The sequence below is a fragment of the Manis javanica genome, chromosome 3, assembly GCF_040802235.1.
Source record: "Manis javanica isolate MJ-LG chromosome 3, MJ_LKY, whole genome shotgun sequence".
NCBI lineage: Eukaryota > Metazoa > Chordata > Mammalia > Pholidota > Manidae > Manis > Manis javanica.
Genome location: NC_133158.1, coordinates 46,975,566 through 46,999,384, shown reverse-complemented (window position 1 = coordinate 46,999,384; position 23,819 = coordinate 46,975,566). Strand labels below are relative to the sequence as shown.

General features: G+C 36.7%; 1 protein-coding gene across 13 annotated transcripts in view; it reads left to right on the top strand.

Annotated features, from left to right (window-relative positions):
* The window catches only part of TTC3 (tetratricopeptide repeat domain 3), a 136,380-nt gene that overhangs the window by 91,337 nt on the left and 21,224 nt on the right, over positions 1-23,819 (top strand). For 10 of the 13 annotated variants that reach the window (XR_012129137.1, XM_073231375.1, XM_073231369.1 and 7 more), the window contains 7 exons: positions 50-96; positions 1,066-1,122; positions 2,155-2,228; positions 4,491-4,655; positions 6,751-7,813; positions 8,629-8,739; positions 14,854-15,003. Coding sequence is in view for 12 of the 13 variants with exons in the window: in XM_073231375.1 (XP_073087476.1) it covers positions 50-96; positions 1,066-1,122; positions 2,155-2,228; positions 4,491-4,655; positions 6,751-7,813; positions 8,629-8,739; positions 14,854-15,003 (1,667 nt within the window). In the remaining variant the exon portion in view is untranslated. The remainder of the gene's footprint in view (positions 1-49; positions 97-1,065; positions 1,123-2,154; positions 2,229-4,490; positions 4,656-6,750; positions 7,814-8,628; positions 8,740-14,853; positions 15,004-23,819) is intronic. The other 3 variants (XM_073231367.1, XM_073231368.1, XM_073231373.1) reach the window with 3 other exon arrangements.

Below are 23,819 nucleotides of genomic sequence, written 5' to 3'. Positions count from 1 at the left end.
CAACGTAAATACTTTATTTTCTCACAAAAGCATCTTTGTCTTCCTACAGATAGCCGCTGTACTGTATTAAGGAAACAAGACAGTGGAGACTTGCCTGTAAGTTATTTGATCACTTTAAATGTTTTGTTCTGCTTTGTACTAGTCAAAGGAAGAGAGGAGGAGCTGGGCGAGTGATTGTTTACATTGTAGGTGGCCTTCCAGAATCAGAGCTGGAGGACTTCTGGATAACATCTGCTCTTTCATTAGAAAGTTAATGCTAGTTTTCCTCTTAGAACTGGAGCAACAATCAGCAAACTCTGAGGCTTAAGTTAGACAATGTCCATGAAATTTTACAACTAATAAATGTTAATCTTAGAAATAGGAAAGGAGTCTTTGAGTCATCTTCTGTCATAAAAGTGAAAAATTATCTGTAATGATTAAAATTTTAATGTTTTGCTGTGTAAGGAAAACAGGGGTTTTGTTTTGAGTGGCTCAAAATTGAGTTTAAGTTAAAATAATTCCAGGGTTGTCTTTCCTTTGAAAATTGGTGGCAATTTTCAAAGAGAGGGATGCTCATTTAGTCATTTTTAGGATCAAGTTATCACTACTTGAAATTTTGTCTTAATCTGCTGTGTCAAACAGTGTCTAGCTAAGAATGGATACAGCTAACACACCCTGTGGGAAGTAAATGGTTCTTCTCAGTTCACTATTTGTGCCCCAGTATCTGGCCAGGTACAGAATGTCTCATTTGGCTTAGTAAAAGGAATATCATTAAATTGTTAGTAGCATATAACTGGAATTTGAAAGCCTGATTAGTGTCTTGAAAGGACATGTATTGAAAATGAGTTTAAAATGTTGAAACAATTTAATTTTAGTTATAACATTAGGTGTCATTATGTTTTTTCTCATCTTCTAATATAAATCTTAATGCTAGGGCTGACATACTCAAGTATTATTTTTGTTCAGCATTTCATGTATATTCAACTTAATGACTAGTCTATGAAAATTGGCATGGTATGCTGTCTTTATGTTGAGCTTCATAATACTGTTGTTTAAGTATTTGTTGATTTTCTTTCATTTTTTCAGTTTAATTCTGCCAAGATAAAGAACAAAGGCAAGAAAAAGAAGCCCAAAGATTCAAAGGTATATATTAATGCTTGTCTAAAATAATTAATTGAATATATGATTAGAATGAACCAATTCTTGGGACATTTTAAAGCATTCTATAGAGAAAGACCTGTTTTAGACTTTTATCTAAAGATATTTTGGCAATTTATACATTTTGAGGAAATATAAGGTTCATTTTATATATACGTAACTCTTGAAAGAGCCATTTACTTTTATTGTCCATTTATTTTCTAGATATTTTCATATGAAAATATTATCATAATGTAGGACTCTGTATATGGTCATAGGCCATAGTGGCCAAGGCAGCTTTGGGATCAGGCAGACCTGAGTTCATGTCTTGGTTCTATCAGTTATTATAATAATAATTATTATTATTATCAATCTGTGTGACCTTAGGCAAGTTACTTGACTATGTTCTAGTGTCATCTGTATGACAGGAATAATGGTGATACCTATTATTAATAATAGAGTTATGCTTATTAGTTAATAAATGCTTAGTAATTGCCATCTGTTATTACTAAACGGAATTTTCTAGGTTCATAAGAAAGCAGAATAATAATTTCTAGTATTCAAAAAGTTTTGTTGAAATTTTGTTCAAATGTTTACTATCTAAAATTAAAATAAAGATGGTCAATACTAATCATCATAACAGTCTCTCAGCATTGATAGGATCCCTTCCTTCCTCTCACCTGAGGCTCTACTCCAAGCCTGGGAGCTAAATAGGGCATTATTTTTAAGTCTTAAGGTAGGTTCTTCCTGGCTTTCAGGCATGTGGGGCTCAGGTAGTGGGGGGAGGGGTTGAGAAAGGGAATAAATATTTGGGGGTGATGAGAACAGCTTGGAAGCTACCTAAATGTTAATTTGGGACAACTTGCAGGTATTTAAACTTTTATTACTGTACGTTCACAAGATTTTGATAAATTTCATATATTAGAAATTTATGTGCATATTTATTTAAGCATTCATCAGTTTTAATGGCAGTTTTTTTTTTCTGTCATGGAATTTTAAGGTAGAAAATCATGGTCATTTTTCTGTCTTTTAAACCAGCCTATGTTAGTGGGGTCTGGGACAACTTCAGTAACACCAAATAATGAGACTGTCACTTCAGGTGAAGACCTTAAGTAAGTCCAATTTAAACACTGTTGCTTTCTTTTAATTCAAATGTGCTTTTTCTCTAGCTTCTCTGTCAAGTGTGTTATTTCTCTAGCTTCTTCTATGATGACAACCTCATGTGACCTATCTTGGCTGAATTTATAGCATAACTTGTTGATATTAAGAATTCATACAGATTTGGTGAAGGGGGGACCCTAGTAAACATAATACTCTTTATGTAATTGTAGATTAATGACAACAAAATAAATAATTAAAAAAAACGAATTCATACAAACTGCATTAAAATCATAGGGCTGCCAACAGACACATGAAAAGATGCTCCACATTGCTAAGTCATAAGAGAAATGCAAATTAAAACCGCAATGAGGTATCACCTCACACCAGTAAGGATAGCCACCATCCAAAAGACAAACAACAACAAATGTTGGTGAGGTTGTGGAGAAAGGGGAACCCTCCTACACTGCTGGTGGGAATGTAAATTAGTTCAACCATTGTGGAAAGCAGTATGGAGGTTCCTCAAAAAGCTCAAAATAGACATACCATTTGACCCAGGAATTCCACTTCTAGGAATTTACCCTAAGAATACAGCAGTGTAGTTTGAAAAAGACAGATGCACCCCTATGTTTATTGCAGTACTGTTTACAATAGCCAAGAAATGGAAGCAACCTAAGTGTCCATCAGTAGATGCATGGATAAAGAGGATGTGGTACATATACACAGTGGAATATTATTCAGGCATAAGAAGGAAACAAATCCTACCATTTGCAATCACATGGATGGAGCTAGAGGGTATTATCTCAGTGAAATAAGCCAGGTGGAGAAAGACAAGTATCAAATGATTTTACTCATCTGTGCAGTATAAGAACAAAGAAAAAACTGAAGGAACAAAATAGCAGCAGAATCACAGAACCCAAGAATGGACTAACAGTTACCAAAGGGAAAGGGACTTGGGAGGATGGGTGGGAAGGGAGGGATAAGGGGGGTGGAGAAAGGGGGCATTACGATTAGCATGTATAATGTGTGGAGGGGGGGCATGGGAAGGGATGTGCAACACAGAGAAGGCAAGTAATGACTCTACAGCATCTTACTATGCTGATGGACAGTGACTGTAATGGAGTTTGTTGAGGGGGACTTGGTGAAGGGGGGAGTCTAGTAAACATAATGTTCCTCATGTAATTATAGATTAATGATACAAAAAAAAAATCATAGGGCTGATGACATTCACTTGATAGGTTTATTATCAAGAGATACCTACTTATTATCAAGAGAACCCACTATGTGCAAGATACTCTCAGAAACTCCTAGAAAATATTATTTAAAATGTTCAATAAAGAGAATGTCCTATTGATAATTAGTAGCACATTTGCTATAAAAGGAGAGAGGAAGCTGTATGTGATGTTACAGTTTAACCTTAGATGTTAGTGATTTTCAGTGGCATCTGGTTGTTGACACTGAGTTTTCAAGAAACAAATAGACATAAGAATAAATAAAGCTAGTGATTAGTGGTGACCCTTTAATATCATATTCCTTTATGGACTAAAAAACCACAGTATTTTTTTTTCACATTTCTTGAGTTGTAACAACTATTTTATACAGTTATTTGCATGGATTCTTTAAATGGAGGATTGTTTTAAGTTAAAATGATAATATCCTATACTTAGATAATACTTATGTGCCAGGCACTATTCTAAGGGCTTTACATATATAAACTCATTTAATCTACTGTTCTACCCTGAGATAAATATTATTATTAAGTCTATTTTACAGATAAAGAAACTCAGTACAGTATAGTTGAGTGATATGTCCAAGAACACAAAGCTCATAAATAGCAGCAATGGGATTTAAACCCAGCAATCTGGTTTTAGAGCCCACACTCAAAATACTACATCATTGTAGAATGCTAGACTCTTAGACTCTTAATAAATCTTTTTATTAAGTACCTTTTCACCAGCCTCAATCTGTAGCTTTAATTAGTAACTTATAAAAATAATCTTCTATTTTTCTCTTTAACAAGTTAAATTAATGCAATATTGATATATTTTTTAAAACAAGGAGTTAAAAAAATTGTTGGTTGCAAGAATAAATAATTAAATGTGTTTTTTCAGTACTCAGGTGTATATCTCTTGACTGTGACTGTGGAAGGGTAACTTTTCTGCATTTAATTCTCAGGAAGTGTTTTTTTGCATTGTGAAGCTGAGTAATATGCTTTTTGCAATTTAAGTATTTTCTGCTTTGCCCCCAAATTTTTTATTCATAAAATCTTTTATCAGCAGGCGCAGTTCAAATTCTGCAGGCCCATTTGTAGTGCCTGATCATCTTCGGCAAGATGTAGAAGAATTTGAGGCTCTCTATGAACAGCAAAGTAACGAATATGTTGTCCGTAATAAGAAGCTGTGGGACATTAACCCAAAACAGAAATGTTCAACTCTGTATGAGTAAGTAGTTTAACATTTCTACAACTATTATTTTATACGGAGGCTGCCAATTAAAGATCTTAAAGTTGTTTAATTTGTGTCCCTTATGTTTATTTTAAAGAAGCTATCTATTGGCTTGTAAACTCTGGGGAAGAAAAGTATTTTTAAAGCCTTTTTCTTGTATACACAAAGTTAATTGAGGATTTTTAATCACTAAATTTAGAATCCTAATGATTATTAGTTCTGTCAGTTTGAGTTGCTAATGTAGGTACTTCCTACTTCCAGAACTGTCCTAGTTGGTCCTCTTAGGACTAATAGTTTCCAGACATAATCTTTTTAATCATGAATGCCAAGGTGTACAGTAGTCCTCCCTTTTCTGTGGTTTTGCTTTCCGAGGTTTCAGTTACCCGCAGTTACCTGTGGTCCAGAGGCAGATAATCCTGCTTGGGTAGAAGGTCAGTAGTAGCCTAGTGCTGTCACAGTACCTGTGTCATTCACCTCAGTTCCTCTCATCATTAGGCATTTTGTCATCTCATGCAATCACAAGAGGAGTCAATATAGCATAGAAGGATACTGTGAGAGAGACCATATTCACATAACTTTTATTACAGTCTATTGCTAATTGTTCTGTTTTATTATTAGTTACTGTTGATCTCTTACTGTGCCTGATTTTAAATTAAACTTTATTATAGGCATGCATATATAGAAAAAAAGCATAATATATTTAGGGTTTGGTACTATCCATGGTTTTGGGCATCCACTGGGGTCTGGGAACATATGCCCTATGGATAATGGGGGACTACTGTATATCTGACAGTAGGTAGTGTGACTGATTGTTCTCATTGTCCTTATGTTGATGGATGCACTTGTTTGGCATCTCATAAATCCAGTGACAAGAAATATAGCTTCTTGAAGTATTAACTTTTTATTAGGGAAGGATAGCAGGATCCCGATATTACTTCTGCTAAGATGATGGTTACTTAGCTGGAATTGTAATACAGATAGAGGGCCTTTATCTCTGTGTTGTACTGGGGACTTGACTCTGACATTGATCTAATAATAGACTTCTTTTTCAATAATTCAGGGTGTGTGCTGCTTTTGGATTGAAACTGAATGTCAAATTAATAATTAAGTCTGAGTGATGTGGATAAAATAATGGAAAAAAGAGTTCAGTAAAATCTAGGAAGCAGTCACCATTTTGAGCTTGGCATTATATTAGTGCCTAATGCCTTCCTGAAGAAATTGAGAGCTAAGATCTGCCATGAAGATTAATTTGAAAGCTAATTATTCTCTTGGAAAGCCTGTCACCCACCCATAATTTAGTCATGTCTTCTGTTTCCCTCAGTTGCATCATTTCTATGTGATCTTAGATCCCTCTTCATGGTAAACTATAGTTTAGTTTCAGTTTGGATGCTAGAAGCACCAAGTCCAGTGTATTTTAAGAAATACTAGTGTAGTTTTATAGCTGCTTTCACATTGCCATCCACGAGTTCTCTGGAAATATAATTTGCTTGGCATTTCAACTGACACAAGAATGGAAAAGAAAATAGCCCCAGAACTGGAATGAATAAATGCCTTTCAGAGCTAGAAATTGATTGAGGGATCAGCCCTGTTTCTGTGGATCTGATTCTATATTGTCTTGGTTTATTGATCAGACATTTTAGTACCTCTGAATCATTGCATATTCCCAAACAGAAAAATTTTAATAGATTGATTATATGCAAATTCCAGTAGGATTTTTTTTTGAAATTTGATTTCCTCTTCTTATTTGACATTCTTGTTACTGATATTATTTTTCTTGAGTAAATTTTCTTGCTTTTTAAGTAGATTGTATAATTATTTAATTGAAATTATTAAAATAACTTTTTAGTCCCTTTTTTTCCCCAAAATTTTTTTTGAAGTATTATTTTCTGAGGGGTAAACAGTTTTATTTATAGTATCATTGATTACAGTTAGCCTTTCTCAGGTTTAATGTGAGTATGATATGTTTGGGGAGGTGTTGAGAGCATTTAGAAATGAAATGAAGTAGTACTTTGCTTTGGGAGAATCTTTTGGGACATATTTTTCTCAAATGAACATTCCTTATAATAACATGTAAGTGTAAATTTTTTCCAAGTTATTTCTCTCAGTTGCTGGAGGAACATGGTCCCTTGGACATGAGTAACAAAATGTTCTCTGAAGAATATGAATTCTTCCCAGAAGAAACTCAACAGATACTAGAAAAGGCTGGAGGTTTAAAGTCTTTTCTACTGGGATGTCCTCGCTTTGTTGTGATTGACAACTGTATTGCATTGAAGAAAGTTGCATTACGACTCAAGAAAAAGAGAAAGAAGAAAAACATTAAGACAAAAGTAGAAGAAATTGTAAAAACAGGGGAGTACTTACGAGTCAAACTACCACTGAATCCAACTGCTAGGGAGTTTAAACCAGATGTAAATCCCAAACCAGCGTCTGACTTATCTTCAGCACCAGCTTGTGAAGACGTGAAGCCCAAAACTGTATCTGCTGTTTCTCCCAAACCAGCCTGTGAAGCTGCGAAGCTGGAACCAGTGTCCGACAGATCCTCCAGATTAGTTTTTGAGGACGAGAAGCCCAAAGGGGTCTCTTCTGATTCTCCCAAACCAGTACCTGAGGATGCAGGTCAAAAGGGAGTCCCCCCCAGTTCTCTCAAACCAGTTCCTGAGGATGTGAAACCAACCTATTGGGCTCAACCCCACTTGGTCACAGGATACTGTACGTATCTTCCCTTTCGTGGATTCGACATTACCCAGACACCACCAACGTATATAAACGTGATACCGAGTTTGCCTCAGTACACTAACATTTACACACCTCTGACTAGCATTTCTCCTGAGTATCAGCTGCAGAGATCACCAGTGATGCCATCTTCTGTAGCCAGTCACAGACCGGATAAAAGTGCTGCTGGGCATTTTGAGGGTCATCATTCAAATGCTGAGAATGCCCCCTGCAGCCAGATTGCCTTCAAAACACAGAGTCTTCAGGATTCTTTGGGAATGCTGGTAAAGCCACAGTGCAATACAGATGATGCTGATGGAGCCCATACTGAGTCTAGCGGAATTGATGGTCACTCTGGAAACTCTGTCAACAAGTGGGAAGTAAATACAGAAAGTACTGATGAAGTAACAGATATCCCACAGACACAGATGGTTTCCATGCAGGTAAGAATCAAAAGGAAAAAAGTTTTCTTACTAAAGTTTTCTTCCTTCTCATTTTTTTTACTGCCCTTTTATTTACTAAAGTTCTTTAAAATGATTGACTTTATAATGGTTACTAAAGCTTTTGCCTGAAAATGTTTTAAGAAAAGACCATCTTGTCAGAATTTTGGGGTCTAACCCAAGTTTTGCACCAATTGAGAAATAAGATAGAAGAATCAGCAGATGGAACCAGAGCATCACCTTAATTAGTAAAGATGCACTAAGGAAGATAGGGCTGTTTCTGTAGAAAATGTATGTCCTAACAGTGAAGCCTGCAACACACCAGCTGAGCCACCCACTTAGAGCAGTGCTGGACCAGGGGGCCTCCCAGCTTGGGGTTCCTGCCTTGTAGGACTTACTGCATTGAGAAGGAAGGAAAAATGTGCTTTCTGCACAGGTAGCTCCCAAGAGAAGGAAAAAGAGGAGTTTCTCCATTCAAAATGGGATGAGTGAAGGGGTTTAAAGAGGCAAGCAGACAGAATGAAGAGGGATGTGATTAAAAGTTCCTTTCAACCAAGCATGAGAATAACTTTAGTTAACTTTCTAGGATATGAATTCATGAAAGCCTTATTGGGTTATCCCACTTTGAAAAAATATGTTAAGAATAATAAAAGTCATTTTCATTTTTACTAATTCTAAGTGATAGCTCTTTCTTGATAGAGGTATTTGTAGAAAGCATAGAATATTATCTAATTTTCTCCCAAAAAAACACCTTGAAAAAATTGGAGCATCTCATAAATGAGAGCATGTCTTATAACATGATGGATTTATTTTACTAGAGCAATAGAGAGACATTGGATCTAAGTGTTTGTTTTGCTCCAAAGCTGTCTTGGAATATAGCACATCAAGAGGTCAATACTGAGCCATATGATCCTTTTGAGACAAAACAGGTGAGTCAAAATTATATTAGATTATTAGAAGGTTTCATTTTTATTAATTTTTAAATGTAGATGGTAATGACAAATTAGACTTATTTTGGAAGTCAGCTAATTACATGTAAAATGTCATCATTGAATGAGCTTTAAAACAAAAAAATTATGGCTGTGTTTTTGTTAGAATTTGGGAAGGAGAGGCAGAGAAAAAGGCAAGTATTTTCCTATTTCAAAGTATAATGGTTTTATTGTTTTAACTGAAATAAAGAGCCTGTATTCATTTTGAAATAAAAGCTTATTCACATGGGTGATATAGATATAGAAAGTATTATAAAGACTTTTCCATTTTAAGAATGATTCAATTAGAAAAACCTGTTACTATAATGTACTGTTTATAATGTATCTTAAGAGAAAGTTATTTGATTACTTGCTGGGAAGGTACTGTATAACATTAAAATCCCTTTCTTGACTAAAACTCGTAATAAAATGGGAATAGATGAGTATTTCTCTCCTAAGCCAAAGCCATCAACTCATTTAAAGGTAAAACATCACCATTTGTGTTTATTATTATCCTGGAAATATCAGCTGGAAAAATTAGATAGAAATAAATTATAAAAGTAAGTATTATTATTTACAGAGGCTAAGACTGTATACCTGGAAAATCCAAAACGATCAACTGAAACCTCATACCAAAATGTAGGAGAATTCAGAAAGGTGATTGGATATAATACCTTTCCTACAAACAACAACCTGTTGCAAAGTATACTCGCAGAAAGTAAATCCATTTTTAATGGCAAAAAAATGATGAAAGACTTAAATCTATGAAAAAAAAAACCTTTAGAATGCTATTGAGAAACACACAAAAGACTTAAATAAATGAAAAGGTGTAGAATAGGAAGACCTGTTAGTGTAAAGAGATTGGTTCTCCTGAAAGTTTTTAATTTAACACAAATGCCAGTACAAACATGAACAAGAGTGGATTAGTTATCTGTTGCTGCATAACAAATTACCTTGAAACCTAATCACTTAAACACAAATGAACATTGATTATCTCAGTTTCTGTGAGTCAGGAATTTGAGGAACAGTTTAGCTGGACAATTCTGGAGATCTCTTACGATTTGACGAAGGCTCAGTCATCTCAGGAGTGACTGGGGGTGGAGGCTGTGCTTCCAAGATGACTCATTCCCATAGCTGGTAAGTTATTGCTGACTGTTGGCAGGAGGTGTTAGCTCCTTGCCTGTGGATCTCCACGTACGGATGCTTAAGTGCCCTCATGGACCCTGGCTTTCCCCAGAGTGGCTGATCCAAGGCAGAAATAGCAATGGCTTTCATGACCTACTGTAGGAAGTCACATTATGTCACTTCTGTATTCTCTTGGTCAGCCTACCAACTCTGATACATTGTGCAGGAGGACTATACAAGGGTAGGAGGCTACCTGGGTGCCTGACTTCTGCACATTATTTCTTTGAAACTGGAAAAATTGATTCTAAACTTCATGTGGAAAAATAAGCATCCGGAATGCCCATGGAAAAACTATAAGAAGGGGAGCTGTGCAAAAAGATACCAAAAAATAATATAAACCTCTATTAGCACATAAATAGCCTATTATCATAAAGGTCCAAAAGAACAGAATATAGAAATTTGAGTACAATAAAAAATGGTGACTATTGCTGAGTGCATAGTAGATTATTAAGTACATGATGTTAGGAGAAATGGGTTGCCATCTAGAAAAATGAATTTGGGTCCAAACCTCATTTCCTTATACCAAAATAAATTCCAGGCAGATCGAAGATTTAAATATTAAAAAATGGATCTGTAAAGTACCTAGAAAAAAAAGACATTTTTTTCATAATAATAATAAACTGCGTGACAGAGTATGTGTATTTATATATATATATATATATATACACACATACATATATATGTACACTTACACATATTGATGTGTATGTACATATACATAGCATATATAGGTATATGAACAACTACATACACACTATTATCAAAACACAAATGACAAACTAGGAAAAGTTTGTAGCATAGGACAGATAGAGATTTCCTCACTTAACATGAAGTTTCTATATATCAATCAGTAATAAATTAATAACCTAACAAAAATGGGAATGGATGTGAATAGACAAACTACAGTAAAATAAATAAGGATTTTTTTAATTTATAAAAAGATGCCCAACCTCACTTGAAATAAGAACAGTCATTTATACATTATTGAAAGAATATTAAAATGTAGATATCTGGGGAAGGCATTTTGGAATTTATCTCCACTCATGTGTACATACAAAGACCAGTGAGCAAGGTTATTTATTTGTTTTGTCTGTATTTGTGTCAGCAAAAAATTGAGTACACCTGATTATCTGTCATATTGGACTGGTTAAAGAAATTATGGTACATCCAATAATGGAATATTATGCTGTCATTTAAAAATGAAGAAATTCTATCATTACTGATAAGGATTGATTTATAAAATCATTTAATAAGAAGTAAGGTTAGAATATTGTGTTGCTTCTATTGGTACAGATAGCTTTATAGTTTTGGCCAATTACAAAAATAATACATAGCCCTTAAATATTTTTAATTGAATAATATTGAAAATTATGAAAGAGAAATGAAAAATAATCTATATTTCCATCACTGATGTTAATATTCTGACATGCATCTTCTAGGCCTTATTTTTTTTTATTGAAGTATCATTGATATACGGTCTTATGAAGGTTTCACATGAACAACATTGTTGTTTCAAAATTCACCCATATTATCAAGTCCCCACCCACACCCCATTGCAGTCACTGTCTAATCAGCGTGGTAAGATGCTAGTCATTACTTGTCTTCTCCGTGCTATACTGCCTTCCCCGTTACCTACCTATATTGTGTGTGCTAATTATAGTGCCCCTTAATCCCCTAATTCCTCCCCACCTGCCCACCCTTACCCACCCCTCCCCTTTGGTAACCACTAGTCCCTTCTTGGAGTTTATGAGTCTGCTGCAGCTGTTTCGTTCCTTCAGTTTTGCCTTGTCATACTCCACGGATCAGTGAAATCATTTGGTACTTGTCTTTCTCCACCTGGCTTATTTCACTGAGCATAATATCCTCCAGCTCCATCCATGTTGCAAATGGTAGGATTTGTTTCTTTCTTATGGCTGAATAGTATTCCATTGTGTATATGTACCACATCTTTATCCATTCATCTACTGATGGACACCTAGGTTGCTTCCATTTATTGCTATTATAAATAGTGCTGGGATAAACATAGGGGTGCATATGTCTTTTTGAATCTGAGAACTTGTATTCTTTGGGTAAATTCCAAGGAGTGGGATTCCTGGGTCAAATGGTATTTCTATTTTTAGTTTTTTGAGGAACTTCCATATTGCTTTCCACAATTGTTGAACTAGCTTAATTCCCACCAGCAGTGTAGGAGGGTTCCCCTTTCTCTGCATCCTCACCAGCATTTGTTGTTCTTAGTCTTTTCAATGCTGGCCATCCTTACTGGTGTGAGGTGATATCTCATTGTGGTTTTAATTTGCATCTCCCTGATGATTAGTGATGTGGAGCATCTTTTCATATGCCTGTTGGCCATCTGACGTTCTTCTTTGGACAAGTGTCCGTTCATATCCTCCACCCATTTTTTTAATAGGGTTATTTGCTTTTTGGGTGTTGAGGCATGTGAGTTCTTTATATATTTTGGTTGTTAACCCCTTGTCGGATATTTTGTTTACAAATATATTCTCCCATACTATAGGATGCGTTTTTGTTCTGTTGATGGTGTCCTTTGCTGTACAGAAGCTTTTTAGTTTGATGTACTTCCATGTGTTAATTTTTGCTTTTGTTTCCCTCGCTTGAGGAGATGTGTTCAGGAAAAAGTTGCTCATGTGTATATTCAGGAGATTTTGCCTATGTTTTTTTCTAAGAGTTTTATGATTTCATGACTTACATTCAGGTCTTTGATCCATTTTGAGTTTACTTTTGTGTATGGGGTTAAACAATAATCCAGTTTCATTATCTTGCATGTAGCTGTCCAGTTTTGTCAACACGAGTTGTTGAAGAGGCTGTCATTTCTCCATTGTATATGCATGGCTCGTTTATTGTATATTAATTGGCCATATATGTATGGGTTTATATCTGGGCTCTCTGTTCTGTTCCATTGATCTATGAGTCTCTTCTTATACATGTACCAAATCGTTTTGATTACTGTACTTCTAAGCCTTATTTTACACTTAAGTAAGCAATGCTCTTTAAAACATGGGATCCTACCAGATACGTTATATTTGAAATTTTCATCTTTGTTATGTTATGGACTTTTTCCCATATCAGTAAATAAATATTTTTACCATCATTTTTAATGCACAGTTGGTATTCCATTGTATGAATATATGATAATTTATTTGACTGGTTTCTTATCATTGAACATTTAGATTATGTCAGCTTCTCACACGTACAGACAGTGCTGTAATGGAAATTTTTGCATATATGAGTATGCACCAATAAAATAACTGGTGTTGAGTTCTTACTTCATATTTTAAACCAGATATAGTGTGTTGTTTAGTGAGTTAGTGTTTTTTTGACACTCAGATATCTTCATCAGTGTTGGAAGAAATCAGAAATACTTGTTAAATTAGCTCTTGGTTTCAGGACATTGGCATTAGCATAGCCAATTGTTGGCTTCTCACTGAGACTGGAAATCAGTCTCAGCGCTGTTGCTCTCCTTTGGGGCTTTGAAAACTTGTCTAATTTCTCCAGACCTTGGTTTTCGGATCTATAAAAGGTAAAAATAATATATGTCTTACAGAATTGTGGTGAAATTTAAGTTTAATAGCTTAGAGGGGTATATAACTTCCTGCCTGTCTCTGTGGGTAATTTGGGCATATGAGTTAATTCATAGTACCCAATTACTATTGATTGTGGTCCTTTTGCTGAATTGAGAATAAAAATAGAGGTAACTAAGATGTTAAATCATAGGTCTTTTTTCTTCTTTTTAATTGAAGTATAGTTGACGTACAATATTATATTAGTTTTACGTGTACAACATGGTGATTTGACATTTATATATATTACAAAACCATGGTAAGTGTCATTACCATCTATCACTATACATAGTTGCTACAATATTACAAAGTCTTATTACATTACAGTCTTGCTCACAGGTCATACTAGGGTTGACCATTCAGTTTATTACTTAAACATGGACTTTATTCATAGTGCTGACTTTCAGTCTGGTTGGACAATAGCTGGGACACTCCAAGGAAAACTCGTGTGTATGGTCACGCTGGCCATAGCCAACAGTTCTCTAACTGCTAATTCACAGAATTTTAAAACCTTGATTCTCTGCCTTTTTACACTTGGAAGATGCCTAGCTGTTGGGAGACAGGCAGGAGATGGGGAAGATGAACCTGGTTTGTGCCCTTGGGATAAACTTCTGAGCTTGGCTGCCAAGGCCCCTCACATCTGGGTAGAGCAGGCGCCTGCAGCTGGAAGGAGCTGTCAGCTCACACATATGCTATTTCAGAAAAAAATGTGTGATTGCTGGCATTCTTAGCAGTGTGAAAGGTTTTAAAAAATACCCAAGTGATGTTTACGATTTGCCAATATTTCACATTATAGTATTGCTTCTGGGTGGTTTTTTTTTTTAAAGCTGCTCCAAGAGAGTTACATAACTGAAAATAGTTCATTGGTAATATTTTGACGTGTCTTTTTGAAATATCAACTATCTGTTTGAACACTTAAAAGTAGGACCAAAGTTAAATGTGTTCTCTTCATATCTAAAATAACCATAATATATACAGCTTTTTAAACCTAATAAATAATTCCATATGTTAATTCTGGAGAATGATGTTTACATTAAGCTATTTATACTAAACCCTTCTAAAATATTCAAAACTATAATATAGATTGAAAGTTTTATTATAAATTCCAGTAATATGAATAATTGTATTTTAAAAAGAGCTGGCTTTGCTAAACAGTGTTTAGGGGTTTTTAATTCTTGAATTATTATGACATTTCCCTTGTAAATTTTCATCTGCCTGTTGTTCTTCCTTGTTTTTTTAGGTGACATTTCAAAACAGTATCAGAAATAGGCATTTTTCACCTCTTTTAATAGGTAATTTTATAATTTACTTTTAGGGGGATATTTCACAGATTGAAAAGGAGTACCAAGTCTTACAAGAGAAACTTAAGGAAGCCTGTGAAAATTATGAGCAGAGCCAACTCAAGGGCTCGGAAGAGACCAGGGACCTGGAAGAAAAGTTGAAAAGGAACTTAGAGGAAAACAAGGTAAGCCTGAAACCTTTAGGAGCATGTGCCATAGTCAGAGTTGTGCTTGCATTATTGGCTAGATAAAGGATCTTTTCTCAGTATTGCCTTTTTCACAGTTCTCTATGACATATTAAAGTGACAGTGATTTTTTTTTTAATTTTTTAAATTTTTTATTAAGGTATGATTGATATACACTCTTATGAAGGTTTCACATGAAAAAAACAATGTGGTTACTACATTTACCCATATTATCAAGTCCCTACCCATACCCCAATGCAGGCACTGAAAGTGACAGTGATTTCTTACAATGTTTTAGAACCCCTACAACTTGCCATATAAGAAAAGGGTCATGAATCTAGGTTTTCATTTCTCGGAAATTCAGTGTTCTTGAATAACTAAAACTGTTTTCTGGTGACTCAGTTTTGAGTTAAGTTCTTGTTTCTATCTGAGAGGCAGTGCAGTATTAGTGGTTCAGAGTGTGAGCTCTGGAGTCAGACTGGCAGGTCTCAGACCCAGGAGTGGTTCTACACTAATTCTGATTTGGGGCAAGTTACTTAACTTCTCTGTACTTCAGTGTCTTAGCTGAAAAATTAGGTAATAATAGCTCCCGTTTTGTGGGGTTAGATAAATACTTGTACTTAAAACTGCCCAGTGCATAGTAAGAACTCTGTAGGTATTGCCTGCCACTATTATTGCTGCTCTTACTACTGTCTTCTTCATGTTACTCTTATGGAAATGTAAGAAGAAACATGGAGCTTAGGTATATTAGACTGCACAGTCACGCAGAGCATCTTATTTGTGTCTATTGATTTTAGATTCCATTAGGTAAGATTGATCATCAGTTACATGGGACTGGCTACTGGAGGAATACTAGTTAGTTGCAAGGCCAGACTGAATTAATGAACTTACAGATGTGAGGAACTCATGGTGCATTTCTTTTTTAAAAACTAATATTTTCTACATAGAGGTAACAAAAGGGATGTTAGTTCATTTAAGAAAGGAAGAATTTGTTCCAGAAGTCCGGATCAATAGCTGGGATAATGTATTAATAGAGGAAAATTAGTTTAGTGGGACCTTAATCAAGAAACTCACTGGTAATTAAGCACATCCAGAAGAAAAGGGCCAGCTTGTGAAGGTAACTGTCACAACATTCCTTAGGACCTGTTTTTATTTGGGATGGGACTGGGGGGATTTGAAGGATGGGAAGAATAGAAAGAAACAGACTTTCTGCTCAGTTGCCTGGTTGAATGAGGTTTTCTTGATTGGGAAAGGAGAAAAATACACAAAAATAAAACCTTACAGTGACTCAGAGAACACTGCTTGGAGGGTTTAACCAAACAAAACATTTTTATAGATTGCATAGTGCCTCAGGAGAATTCAGTTTCAGTAAATCCCTTGGGGATGCCCCTGGCCACCCATTAAGCGAGGAGGCAGGTTTGCGGACTCACCCACTTAAGGCCGGCATTTGATGAGTGAAGTTCTCTCTGGCAGAGACTTGTTCGACTTTGTAAACTGCTGGTCTGACTGGGTCCTGTGTTTGTGCAGTTCACCAAGGCTTCTTTCTTTGTACCCTTGACCAAGAAATTCATAGTAAACGAGGCGCTCTGTGGGGAGGGCAGTGAGAGAGGGGCAGTGCCGCCAGCAGGCTGGCTCTTGATGTGCTTTTAACTTTGCCGAGGCTCTGGGTCTGCTTTCAGGTGTTGCACTTCACAGTGTCCTCACTCCATTTCTTAAAAGAGCTACTATTTAGCCTCCCAAATTACAGGCTTATTAGGATATTAGACTTCTCATATAAAATGTATACCCATTTCCTGTCAGGATAAATTGCTCATCTGAGTTCCTTAGGTTGTCGTCTGTACAAGAGCAGGGAGATTCATGTGTGAGGCTGAGTCTGTAGGTTGGCCGATCCTGGTTGGGCTCAGTTGGACTCTTTCACCGTTGGGTCAGCGAGGGCTGTGCTTGTTCATGTGTCTGGGGTCAGCCAGCTGTGGATTGACTAGAATGGCCTGAGCTGGGTGACGGGGGCAGCTCTGTGTGTCTTACCCCTTCCAGTAAGTGCAAGGGCCAGCAAGGACCGTCACACAAGGATTGCCGACACTGCCAGAACTCTGCTGACACTGGTCTGCTAATACTCTGTTAGGCAAAGCAAGTCACATAGCCAGCTCAGATGCAAGGGGTAGGCTGTGGAAGCAGACTGCCTCTTAGTGCCAGGAACTGCAACGTCCCATGACAGAGGGTGTAGATGACACTCAGTAATTACCAAGAGCTTAAAAATCCTTCCGTCACTGGTACCTGCCTCCATCTTCAGCCTTTTCCCTTACCAGTTCTCTGCATTGCCCTCTACACTAATGACAGCCTTTGTCATGTGATTTTCTCCCTTCTGGACCTTCTTCCCTAAGCCTGGCCTCCTTCCTGCTCATCCTTTGGGTCCAGCTCAGGCATCACTTCCATGAGAAGTGTGGCTGATGACAACCTGAGGCTTGGTTAAAAGCCCTTCTTAGTTCAGTGGTAATAAGCACCTTACTATATTATAGGTAGTAATTACCATTTTTAAACATCTTTATTGAGATAAAATTCACATACCTTAAAATCCATCCATTTAAAATATGTAGTTAGGTGTTTTTAGTATATGCACAGAGTTATGCAGCCATCACCACCATCTAAATTTAGAACATTTTCATCATCCCAAAAAGAAATCTACCCACTACCAGGCTCTCCACATTCCTTTTCCCTCCCCCAGCCCTAGGCAACCACTAATTTACTCTATGGATTTGCCTATTCTGGGCATTTTATATAAATGAAATCATAGTATATACAGTCTTTTGTGAGTGCTTTCTTTAACTTAGCATAATGTTTTCAAGGTTCATCAGTGTACATCCATCCATGTAACGTATCAGCAGTTCACTCCTTTCTGCTGCTGAATTATACTCCATGTGTGGCTCTGTTGCATCTTATTTTTCCATTCATCAAATGATCGTTCTTTCCACTTAATTTTGACTATTATGAATAATGCTGCTGTGCTCATCTGAGTTCAAGTTTTTATGTGGACATATGTTTGCATTTGTTTTGGATGTAGAGTTCTATAGATGTCTATTAAGTCCATCTGTTCTAGCGTGTTGTTCAGTGCCTCTGTGTCCATACTTATTTTCTGTCTGGTGGATCTGTCCTTTGGGGTGAGTGGTGTGTTAAAAGTCTCCCAAAATGAATGCATTGCATTCTATTTCCTCCTTTAATTCTGTTAGTATTTGTTTCACATATATTGGTGCTCCTGCGTTGGGTGCATATATATTTATAATGGTTATATCCTCTTGCTGGACTGAGCCCTTTATCATTATGTAATGTCCTTCTTTATCTTTTGTTACTTTCTTTATTTTGAAGTCTATTTTGTCTGATACTAGTATTGCAACACCTGCTTTTTTCTCTCTGTTGTTTGCATGAAATATCTTTCTCTATACCTTGACTTTTAATCTGTGCCTGTCTTTGGGTTTGAGGTGAGTCTCTTGTAAGCAGCATATGGATGGGTCTTGCTTTTTTATCCATTCTATTACTCTGTGTCTTTTGATTGGTGCATTCAGTCCATTTACATTTAGGGTGATTATTGAAAGATATGTACTTATTGCCATTGCAGGCTTTAGATTTGTGGTTACCAAAGGTTCAAGGTTAGCTTGTTTACTACCTTACTGTCTGACCTCACTCGCTTATTGAGGTGTTATAAACACAGTCTGATGATTATTTCTTTCCCTTCTTTTTCCTCCTCCTCCATTCTTCATATGTTGGGTGTTTTGTTCTGTGCTCTTTTTAGGAGTGCTCCCATCTAGAGCAGTCCCTCTAAGATACCCTGTAGAGGTGGTTTGTGGGAGGCAAATTCCCTCAACTTTTGCTTGTCTGGGAATTGTTTAATCCCTCCTTCATATTTAAATGATAATCATGCTGGATACAGTATCCTTGGTTCAAGGCCCTTCTGTTTCATTGCATTAAATATATCATGCCATTCTCTTCTGGCCTGTAAGGTTTCTGCTGAGAAGTCTGATGATAGCCTGATGGGTTTTCCTTTGTAGGTGACCTTTTTACTCTCTCTGGCTGCCTTTAATGTTCTGTCCCTGTCCTTGATCTTTGCCATTTTAATTATTATGTATCTTGGTGTTGACCTCTTTGGATCCCATCTCTTGGGAATTCTGTGTGCCTCTGTAGTCTGAGCAACTATTTCCTCCCCCAGTTTGGGGAAGTTCTCAGCAATTATTTCTTCAAAAACACTTTCTATCCCTTTTTCTCTCTCTTCTTCCTCTGGTACCCATATAATACAGATATTGTTCCTTTTGGATTGGTCACACAGTTCTCTTAATATTGTTTCATTCCTGGAGATCCTTTTGTGTATATGCACAGAGAGAGAGAGAGAGAGAGATCCTGGATACAAATTGCTTATCAAATAAGATTTATAAATATTTTCTCCCATCTTCCATATTTGCAAGTCTGTTTCCCATCTCCATTTTGTTCCTATCTTTCCCTTTCTTGATGATATCATTTGTAGCACAAAGGTTTTAATTTCAATGTAGTCCAGTTTCTTTATTTTTCATTTTGTTTCTTATGCTTTTGGTGTTGTATGTAAAAAACTACTGTCTAGTTAAAGGTCACCAAGATTTACTCCTATATTTTCTTCTAAGGGTTTTATAGTTTTCGCTCCTGCGTTTAGGTATATAATCCATTTTGAGTTAATTTTTGTATACAGTGTGCTGATTATCTTTTATGCATATTTCCCCTACCAAACTGATCTCCCTCAGAGTGAGAGCTGTTTCTTAGTTATCTTTGGATCTTAGTGTACATGCTAGGAGCTCTGCTGATGTTATCAGTGTATACTTGGGCCGCTACAGAACTGGTTGGTTTTAGTGAATTGTGTCTTCATATTCTGTGTCAGCCTATATCAGAAGATATCAAGCCTACATAGTCTATGAAGATTGTTGCTTTATTTATTCCTAGTTTATAGTTGAGGATATTACCCATTCTTTCATTTAACAAATATTAATTGGATGCTCCCTGAAGTGCCAGCTCTGTGCTTGTCTACCTGGACTTTTATGCAGCATCCTCTTTATGAGGCCCTAAGAAGTCTTTTCTTTCTGCCTTCACTACCTGGGCTTGTTGTGCAGCAGGCTTGTTTTTATTTTGTGGATGCTGAGTTATATAGCTCGTTGTATTTCCTCTCTGACTTTGTATGCCAGAAAGTCATAATAACATTTTTAAAGACTGATTAGGACCTCATGCCATTCATTTTTATATGAGTCTCACTTCTGGTGTTATATTTTCATCCTTACCTTTTTATTCATTTTCTCTACTCATCATTCTTTTTGTCTTTTAAAATTATATATATAATCAAGGGCACCTCAAACATTTATTTTGAAACAGTTGAGGTTTAAAAAAAGAGAAAACCAAATGTTCTCTAATTGAGAAGAGGACCATCAGAAAATGTTTATAATTACGTCAATAAACTGAACATAAAGAATACAGTTGTACATCTTTCTTTTAGTCTAAGGTTTCAACGAAAAAGATTCTGATCATTGTCTCTCATGTAGTCAGAAACAAGTTCACGATAGCTGGTCTAGTTCACATTGTGAGGCAGCTGTCATTAAAAGGGTGGTGGGTACAAACAGATGAACTTGTAGCATTTTCTGTGGCTAAGCTGTAAGTGTGTGTGTGTGTTTATAACACTTTGTGACTTTTGAGACCTGAACTTTGGGTACGTGTTGCCGAGTCGGCCCTTACGCCCAATGTAACCTTGTGGTTGCACATCTTCTCCTGGCTAAAGGTCTGAGTCCAAGGTGAAATCACTGGCTCAAAATAGAAGCACAAGATAGAGGAGAAACTGTGCTGGCTTGGTTACGAGCAGCAAGGCACATGTGTGGGCACTGGTCTTGGTGGCAGAAGTGAACCAGGTAGAATACAGCATTGTGAGTAGAGTCGGCGTGGTGGTTACCTCAGTAAGTGATGACTCAACAGCCTCAGGATCAGCAAAGTTGAAGCAAGGAAAATATGAGTAGAACCATCCCCATGCTACAGGGAAGGTCCCCGACCTGTCTTTGAACCTCTGCTGCCTGAGTATCTCAAGGCTGCAGAAATCAGTGCTACCCCTGTGGGCAGAACTCAGAAGTCTTTAAGGACCTGGTCTGGTAAGCAGATCTGCCTCCCAGGAATTTGGTGTCTAAGGCTGAAGAGGGACAGATATTCTTCCTATAAGTTGATGTCACCTTTGACTAAGAGCCATAATTGTTTCCCGTGGAGTCCATGTGGATTAGCTTTAGGGTACACTGTCCTCAGAGGGAGAGACTCCAAGTCTCTGTAGCTGAACCCTTGTCTTCAGTGGCCTGTTCACATTCCAAGCCTAAGTGGGAAGTTCTGGCTGTAGGGAACCTGAGAGGAGGTGGAAAATAAGTTCTTTAAAGCAAAAATGAAATGTTAGGATTTCATTAAGCAGTCATTGATATGAATAGAATTTGAAACTGGAAGATATTAAAGTTTGAACTTGTTCCTTTCAGTTTTTTCTGTAAATATTGTTCTGTTCTCTGATTCATGTATTAATTATTAGAAATAATAATATAGTGAATGTTCTACATATAACTAATATTTACAAGCATGTGCCCTGCCTCTGTCTCTGCTGGCATTGAATGGATGAACTGAAAAATGACCTAAAACTACTAGAGAATTTGTAGATTCAGAAGTTTCAAAAAGCCACACCTGCAGTGTATCCAAAGAAAACAAGATCCCTGATTTAAAAAGACATATGCACCCTTATATTTATCACAGCACTATTTACAATAGCCAAGATATGGAAGCAACCCAGGTGTCCATCAGTAAATGAATAGTTAAAGAAGAGGTGGTACATATACACAATGGAATATTATTTAGCCATAAAAAGAAAACAAATCCTACCATTTGCAACAACATGGGTGGAGCTAGAGGGTATTATGCTCAGTAAAATAAGCCAGGAGGAGAAAGACAAGTACCAAATGATTTCACTCATTGTGGAGTGTAACAACAAAGCAAAACTGAAGTAACAAAACAGCAGCAGACTCACACACTCTGAGAATGGAGTAACAGTTACAGGGGAGGTGTGGGGGAGGGTGGGCAGGTGGGGAGGGAGAAGGGGATTAACGGGCAGTATAATTAGCACATACAATATAGGTAGGTCATGGGGAAGGCAGTACAGCATGGAGAAGACAAGTAATGACTCTACAGCATCTTACTATCCTGATGAGACAGTGATTGCAATGGGGTAGGGGGACACTTGGTAACATTAATATGTGTGAATGTTGAAACTACACTGTTGTTCATGTGAAACCTTAATAAGATTGTATATCAATGATACCTTAATTAAAATTTAAAAAAAAAAGAAAAGGAAAACAGCCCCACATAGGAAAGATGCCAAAGAAGACTGGGTCTCAAGGATGTTGTACCTCACTGACAGGGGAAGGTTAAGTACCACTGCCTCACAATACAGTGATCATTTCACTATGTCACACTGCCTGGAATTCTGGGAGGTGTCTCAACCCAAATGCCTCTCTGAGTAGGCCAGAGACATCACATGTATAGTTTAAAAAGCAAACAAAAACTGTTGATCTGGCCAAATAAAATATGTACACAGAGTACCTTTAGATTAGGCAATCATTTAGACTGTAGAGTGAAGTGTGGATGCTTCTAGGCAGGTTGAAGCAGTTCTTCAGATACCTTTCTGCAGTTAGGTGCTCTTAGGGGTGAGGGATTGAGGGCAGGGAGAAGAACATTTTGGAAGTATGCTCTTGGGAGTTAAAGGTGCTTACTTACATCAGGGGTCTGGTGAAACTTGAGGGCATTGAGGGGAGAAGGGTCCCAGAGGATGGAATAAGTATCAAAAGGAAGAAAGGAGGCTGCCGAAAACATATGGGACCCTTTTCAAAACTGTCTCAGGAAATTCTTAACTTCCCTCCTCGTCTTCCGTGCCCCATATGTCTTTACTCCTGGAGTCCAGGTTAAGACTGCTTCTTCCGTAGTCACACAGTCACATGCTTCTGGGCAGGTTGCTTAGGCCCTCATGGTCTGGGAACACACCCTCTTAAAACTGTAGACATCATTTTATTCAGTTTACCATTTACCAATGTAACCATGAGCTTTTTGGAATAGAAATGCTAGACATTTAATTAATGTTGCTAACATGGCTTTTTATGGGGAAATGCATTACAGGTTACAACAGGACACCTGGTAAGTGAACTTTTGGATTGTAGTTTATTAATAGGGTGGGACTTACCCATAGTGGGAAAGCTTGTTTGGGGGAGCAAAATGTACCTGACTTGGTGTGTTCATCTCTGCTAGAATAGCCTATTGGAATAGCAGTAACTGTACCATACGTTATTCCTTTCTAAGTGGTTATGTTTAAAGTCTGTTTGAATTTAGTATCTTTATTCTTTGATTTGTAGTCTTTGTCAGACACTTGTAAATTTCTGCCCTATCCCATCAAAATGTTTTCAAGTTACAAATTATTGTTCTTGTGTATATTTTGTTTATTCATTTATTTACTTAAGCATTCTTACCTAGGTTAATTTCCTTGTTTCCCGTGCCTCCTACCCTAGTGTGTTTTCCATATTCTCCTTTTCATTAGTGAAATTTCATTTAGTTCTTCAATGTAGAAACTTACTCTGTCAGCTTCTGCTTTATATCTTATATCAAACTGGACCTGATCTTATCCATTCTGTTCTTCTGAGTTTCCTTTATTTCTTATTATCCCTACTGTTACCACCATTATTCTTATTGTCTCACACCTGGGCTATTGCAGTGAGATTTTAAGAGAATTTTGCCTTTCCCTAATATGGAGT